The sequence below is a fragment of the Coffea eugenioides genome, chromosome 10, assembly GCF_003713205.1.
Source record: "Coffea eugenioides isolate CCC68of chromosome 10, Ceug_1.0, whole genome shotgun sequence".
Lineage (NCBI taxonomy): Eukaryota > Viridiplantae > Streptophyta > Magnoliopsida > Gentianales > Rubiaceae > Coffea > Coffea eugenioides.
In genome coordinates this window covers 32,483,207-32,490,727 of record NC_040044.1, presented here as the reverse complement: position 1 = coordinate 32,490,727, position 7,521 = coordinate 32,483,207, and the positions used below count along the sequence as shown (strand labels likewise).

The 7,521-nt window shown below is 32.6% G+C and overlaps 1 protein-coding gene across 1 annotated transcript; it reads right to left on the bottom strand.

Moving 5' to 3' along the window:
• Positions 1–2,857: 2,857 nt before the first annotated feature.
• Positions 2,858–4,588, bottom strand: LOC113749048 (abscisic stress-ripening protein 2-like). Its single transcript, XM_027292691.1, has 2 exons — positions 4,202–4,588; positions 2,858–3,305 (listed from the first exon to the last, which is right to left on the bottom strand). The coding sequence occupies exons 1-2, from the start codon at positions 4,376–4,378 to the stop codon at positions 3,123–3,125; spliced, it is 360 nt and encodes a 119-aa protein (XP_027148492.1). The 5' UTR covers positions 4,379–4,588; the 3' UTR covers positions 2,858–3,122.
• Positions 4,589–7,521: the final 2,933 nt, after the last annotated feature.

Below are 7,521 nucleotides of genomic sequence, written 5' to 3'. Positions count from 1 at the left end.
CTCGAGTAGGTATTTATTATTGTACAGGTTCGGCACCTGTCAGGTGGAGGGAGAGAGAGATAGAGAGAGAGCTCAATTTTTTTTTTAAAATACAAATAAGAAAGAATTGAATACTTTTATTATTTTAAAATTATTTTACTTTACTGTTTACCACTAGATTTCAATTCTAATGCAATAATGTTAGATTTTTCTTTATTTTTTCTTTGCAAAATCTAATTTTCTGTCTCATTCTTTCCTATATCTTTTTCTTTTCCTAGTATTAATAAGTGTGAAAAAATAAATTTGAAAAAATCTTTTATTTTTATATTTTTGGATCTCTTAAAGCGAAAAAAAAAGAAGAATAATTATTCAAACTTTTTTATTTTTAATTATATATATAAGGGTAAATATATTTAAAATTTTTTGATCATACTAGTTAGATTAACGATGAAATAAAATGCTTAGAAAATAATATTAGGAATTAAAGCAATTATATAACTATAATTTAAAGGAATAGAGTAATAATAACAATGTAGTAATGCTATAGAATAAAAGGATATTTTTGTCCAAAATTTCTTAACATGTTGAGTTGAATTACTTATGGGGGTGAAGTGACTAGAAGATAATATTAGGGGGTAAATTGATAGTATAATATAGTTTAAGGGGATAAAGTGATAATAACCCTTATAATAATGCTTTGCAGGTATTCTCATCTTGTCAACCGTGCATTCGGATTCTTTTTTTTGAAACCCCACTCCGTATTTATCTTGTACGAATATAAACATTGAGCCAAAAATATCTTTGCACCAATGATGAAACGCCACCAAAATTGAGGCTTAAAAATTAAAATTGGTTGTAGATTCAAGTTGTACAGGCATGATTGGACTTGAGTAGGCCAGTCTGGTTAAAGTCTGTGGCTGCTAAGATTTGGCATGGGATGATTGTTTAAATCATACTACTTTAATTCTTGTGAAATCTATTGGGATAGGGTTCAAATATGGATATTTTGTTTTATCAAAAAAAAAAAAAAAGGATATCTTGTTTCTTATGGACCATAGCCGATTTGCTGAAAGAGGACCCATGGTCCTGACCACTATACCACTGCAATTTTGCAGAGTCAGAACTTGGATTGTCGTATTATTTAGGCCTAAACTTCAAATTTTGTGCATATCATGTTGTAATCAAGTTCAGTTTAAAACCTTGACGAACAACAAATATTGTTCGATTCTATTTCAATTAATGGTTTATGAACCAATCTTAGATGATCTCTTCGGAATCGATTTTGCTTTGAACACGGGTTTCCTTGATTCGATTTTGAGCTTTATTGTTGATGATCACCATTCATAAGAGTTTACTTGCTATGTTATCCAATAGGAATTCATTACTTGAGAAATAATACTCTATTTTTCTTTCCGAAATGATAACTCTGTATTAACATCAGTAAAACTTTGCAATATATATTGAACAAAGGCCAATTACAATACACAAAATGGGAACACTGTTAATTTATTTCTCATCAAGATAACTGCTCAAAAGTATAGACGCCGAACTTACAATTCATGTCTCTATTATCTTTAAACTCTGAGGGAACATAGGAAACAACAACAAATTCAGATTATTATACATATCCTTCAACAAATTCAGATTGTAGTACATATCCTTTAATAACGTTGTCATCTTAATGTCTCTGTAACTCCTTGTGTGAATCTGATTTTCTCGATTGATTATTTTAACTGATTGTAAATTTTAATTTTAGATGATCAGTTTTTTTTTTGGTGTTATCGATTACATTTGTATTCTAATTATAGAATTTTTTTAATGATAAAAAAACTAAAATCTATAATCATCCAAAAAATGATTTTTACTGATTCTGATAATTCTCTATAATCAATTTCTATAATCAGATTTTGTAAAATCTAAATCAACCAAGAACAAGGCCTAAGTAACGGCTGGTTGGTGATTACTTGAGAATCATACTCAATAAGCATAATAACGCGTGAGGAACTCAAAAGTAAATAGAGTCTTGACTAGTTAAATATGGTCAAGCAATGTTTATTTATTTTTTTTTTGGTCAAAGAAAATTGAAGGACATAAAAATAGTTATGTACTATCTATGGGCCATTAGATTAGCTTAGACATCTACAAGGGAATGAGCCTACGATCACTCAATTAGGATGACCATCCAACTTTTATGGACATAAATATGGATCCAAAAGAAGAAGAGCCTTATATGTGGCTTCTCAAATATTGTCAATTCACAGATAAAAGTCGACCACAGAACCAAATTGTGAATTTCGTGGGAGAAAAATTGAGTTATTTGGGGCCTGGAGGCTGGAGGACTAACCAGTGGAACTGCTAATTTTCGGATACGAAGGTATTATAGAGACCCAAAACAAAAATTCAGACAGTGGGAATTCCAAAACCCATCTTTTCCATAACCTTGATAGTATGAAAAAATTAATTACAAACAGGGAGCAATATGCTTAAGCTGTAGGATGTCAGAAAAATTGGAGGAGAATATGAATTCTCTTGTAGAAAGTACCATAATCAAAACGTATTTGATAATTTTTGTTTTTCTCTAACAAATAGGGATGCTTTTTACACATAAAAATAAAATTTCAAATAGCTGCTGAGATTGTCAAATTCTAGTGTTATGATGTCTAATTAACTAGAGTTCAAATTTCACATATAAAAAGTTTTTTTTTTTTTTGCCATAAAAGTTAAACAATTAATCAAACCAAAGAAAATGGTTTTCTCAAAAATTCTAGTATTAAGATATCTTATCCATTGAATTATATTTTTACCCAAAAAAAGAAAGTTGAAAGAAAGATCAAACAGGAAAGAAAGATCAAACAGGCTAATCAAGCTTGTCATCACAAAGTGCAGAAAAACCATGTCCAATAGTTGAGATGATAATCCATCACAAGTATGAAATCTGAACAACAATACATCACTTATATATATAGCAGCAACAATAGTTAAGATCAAATCGACCAAAATCCAAAGATTTCAGCCAATTCATAAAGGTATTCTCAAGGCATATTCACACAGAATTATTCAGGCCAGGATCCCTCTTCAAGAAAAACACACATAACATTGGAATATAAAAGGAAATGCATATTTTGAGAAGGGGGGCGGGGCAGCTAGAAGAGGTGGTGATGGTGCTTTCCCTCGGCTTTTTCCTCTTCTTTTTTGGCATCTTTCTTCTCATGGTGCTCATGGAGTGCAAATCCACCAGAACCAACTGCAAGTGATGCACCAATCTCTTCCTCTATCTTGTGCCTGTGGGCATGCTCAGGGTCCTTCTTTGCTTCGTGCTTCTCGTGCTGCCATTTAATTTAATCAATTACAAATCATCAAGGGGAATTAATTAACCAAGAATCGAAAAAATTTTCTTACCGAGTTCTTAATGATTTTACACACATATTGTCAGATCAATTGATTGGAAAATGGGGTTGAATTTTGATCTTCAGCTAGAGTTTACTACCCCGATTAGTTATCACTTTATTTTCGCGCTCCCCAATTCCTTTGTTTTTTTTTTTTTGTCAATTTGAAAATCCAATTTTTAAGACCAATAAACAATTGAGAAAAAAAGAAAGAAAGAAAAAGGTGAATTCAACATTAAGGAAATTTTGGATCATAAGTTAAAAAGAGGATCCAAATTTGTGAAGGAGAATATGAATTCGTTATATCCTCCCCATTTAATTAACTGATCTGTTATATGTATCTCTTAGAACTGTTACAAATTCCAACCTGCGCTACCCTAGCATCCAGTAGATTGACCGAGAAAGAGATCATGAAATATTTGGTTGCTGCTAATACAATCAATATATTTGAGTTTGACTTTACTATAAATGGCAAAAATTAAAAAATATCATGAAACAAAAATAAATAAATAAAATAAAAAGAGGATCATATTACAAGCTAGGCGCAATTTCATTAACAACAGGATCCCATCACCATTTCTTTGGACAATCCCATATACTTGTGTCTCTCAGATTAAATATTAAAAAACTAAAAATTTCTTAAAGTAAGAAATTATCAAATTAAGTAAAATTCATGATCAATCCCCATATGGTTTTATTAAAAACCCAGACAACAAAAAACCCAAAAACGAAATTCAAAAAAAAAAGGGAGGGGAAGTTGTATATGATATTTTTTTAGAAAAAAAAAGAAGAAGGGACAAGCATTCATGAATTGAGTATGTGGAAATGTTAATTACCAAGGCGTAGGCTCCAGCAGCAGCAGCACCGAGCTCCCCAACCTTCTCAAGATGTTTGTGGTGCTTCTCTTCTTTCTCATATTTATGAGCTGCTGCCTCATCAACTATGTTCTCCTCCTCCCCCTCCTTCTTGTGGTGGAAAAGGTGGTGGTGGTGGTGCTTCTCCTCCTCCGCCATGATGATGGTTCTGATGATGATTTTTTTCTAGGGAAATTGAATTAACTGGCTGGATAATGACTATATATTGTTGATGCTATGACTGATGGTTTAGCCTTTAGATGGGAGATGTATTTATAAGTCTTGATCGTGGGATTTTGGCACTAATTGGTTAATAGAATGTGCTGTCATCTCCTAGTTATATCTATCTACGCACGATTGTTGCTCTGATTGATGGACATTAGAGACCTTCTATTTTCTACCTCTGAATACAGTAATAAGATGAGATTAAGGTAAATTCGAGGGAATAAGATAAGGTCTTTGATTGTGATTGCACGGTGCTGCTTTAACGTCCACATGCAACTAGTGACAGATATTAGAGAAAGTTAAATTAGCAGACCCTTGTATTAATATTTTCGTAATTTTGCCTGTCTACTATTTCTAGAAAACTTCTTACATTTGTACCATGAGTAAATGACAAAACATTTTTCACGTGTGCACGTATAGTTATGAAGTTTCTTTTTCTTTTCTTTTTTTTGGGTTTGGGGGGGGGGGGGGGGTAGGCCTGTCAACGGGTCGGGTCTAGACCCGGATCCGGACCGGATCCGTGAAATTATTGCGGGTATGGGTAGGGATTTAATTCCGTTTCCTGGATCCGGATCCGGATCCGTTTTGTCAAACAAAAAAACGGGTCGGATACGGAATATAGTATTCCGACCCGTATTAGACCCGGATCCGGATATAAATGAATTAATAATTTAAAAAATATATATTTATCAATATAATTTGATTAGGGTGATGTATTTTAATAAAATTAATTTGATTTCTTTTCTTATTTGGTTTTTTCTTTGCATTAGTTAGAAATTAGTTTATAAATATATTTTTTTCTCATTTTTATTAGAAATTATAAAATTTGGTAAATTTGTTCGGGTAGACCCGGATCCGGATCCGGGACCCGCCGGATCCGGATCCGGAACATAGAATAAAAGACCCGTCGGGTAAACGGGTCGGGTCCGGATCCGGGATAGTAATTCGGGTCCGGGTCCGGAATAATGAATTCCGGCCCGGACCCGGCCCGTTGACAGCCCTAGGGGGGGGGTTACTTAATTGACAATTATATGATGTTTAATTTTTAAAAGTGATGAAAAAGAGGAAAAAAATAAAGGGATAATTTTAGAAACCTCCCTTGAGGTTTCTGACTATTTCAGGATGCTCCCCTCTAATTTAAAAAATTACACTTACCTCCCTTACCCAGTATGCTAAATTTATTCTCAAAAATCCTAAAATACCCCTTTGCTGCTTAGAAGGGGGAAAACTCACTAATAAATTTTTTTCCTACATTGTAACTAGTGTAAACGACATAACCGCCACTTAATGAACTCAATAAACCACTTCAACTTAATTCTCATATTCTCACAATTTTGATAGCCTACTAATGCCCCCCAAAACTTCCCATGCAAATCAACTATGACAATTAAAGTTTGCATTCAACCTAATCTTTAGTGTCTTTTTTTTTGCCTAAATTCAGTGCTTGAACCAAGAATACCAATACGGAGCAACCAAAAACAGCACTAAAGACCATATACCATGTCTTTTAGGTAAATCTGATTGCAGTTTTCATATCCTAAAATTCTTTTTTACATAATTGGCATAATAACGTAACCTTCCTCAATCCATATTCCCTTTTTAGCTATCACTTTTATTTTCTTGTCTATACTTTGTATCACTGCCATCCTTTTTACTTTCATTTAGCTTGACAACAAATCTGATTCGACAACTTGTCATTTGGCAATTTCAATTCAATAATACTTAAAATAAAGGAAAACGAAAAAAGGGAGAGAGGATTTATTTCCATAATAATGAGGATTCAAAATGTATTAGATCATTATGTAACTGGCAATTATGGAAAAATAGTGGATAATGAGGTGTAGGAGAAAGAAGATAGGAGAAAGAGTCAGAGAGAGAATAAAAATTTATATTGTGTGGTAGCCGTTAATTTAAAATGAAAGACTAATTATAGTTGTAGGGATTTTTTTTTGTAGAAATCATTTATAAATGAAGGATATTATAGTCATTTTACTACATGAAAGGAGGTTAGTGTAATTATTTAAACCTAAAGGGAAGTGAGTGAAATTGTCCGAAACCTCATGGGAGGTTTCTGAAATTACCCATGAGGTTTCTGAAATCATCCCAAAAATAAATGAAGGCCTGCTGTAGGTTTCAACATAGACCCACTGTGTGTTTTAACTGTTGGCTAAGCAAATTCGAGGAATTTTATTGCCTTGGAGGATGAAGCAGCTTTGTTGACTGGTAGCTTTGGGAAATAAAACGATTCATTCACAAACTATTGTGAACTTTTTAATTCAAATTGATACTGATCAAAATTTTGACTCTTACGAATGGCAAGTGGGAACTACCATGTGAAATCGAACAACACTCAACAAACCAATCTTAATTTCATCATGTGATATGGAGGTGGAGCCGCTAAAATCATGATAATTGCATTAACTATGGATATAGTATAGAAAGTACACCAATTTTATGTCACCCTTCAATTCAAATTAGCAACTCGTTGAACATTATCATCGCTTTCCATCAACAAAAAAAAAAGGTACTATTGAAATCATTTGATCTAAGAAATTCTTGGTGTTACAGAATATGCTGGAGATCAAAATTTCTCAAAAATTGAAGTTGCACATAGCATCACGATTTCATTAAGAACGTCTAGGTATAATATGTGTAAATTTTTACCCACTTACACAGCTAGACTACTTCCAGAAGGCATAATAGAAACAGTTCGAAAATTGTTTTGGAGAACATCAACAAGTATTCTTTTTTCCAATATCATCACTTTCCATTAAGAAAAAAAAAAAAGAAAGTACTTCCAAAATCATATTTTGCTTAATACTTCCATTCGGGGTTCCCAAAAGCTTAATAAATATTTTGCTTTTGAAAATTATAGTCAATTAAGCACCAAATAATCTCAATGGATAACTAGATTGAAAATCAGGTAATTTATTAATAGAAAAATCTCCTTATCCAATTACCATTTCAAGAAAGAGACACTTTTGTTTCCATATAAACCTTCCTTTCTCGAGTGGATAAAAAGGGTAAAGAAAAATCTTCAACAAGAAACCTGATTGGACCACTAAGTTCATAACAAA

Bases quoted from the DNA above. Each gene is read 5' to 3' on its own strand.
- LOC113749048 (XM_027292691.1), bottom strand. From the start codon at position 4,378: ATGGCGGAGGAGGAGAAGCACCACCACCACCACCTTTTCCACCACAAG. The intron at 3,306-4,201 runs GTAATTAACATT...ATTAAATGGCAG, and splicing joins CTGCTGGAGCCTACGCCTTG to CACGAGAAGCACGAAGCAAA.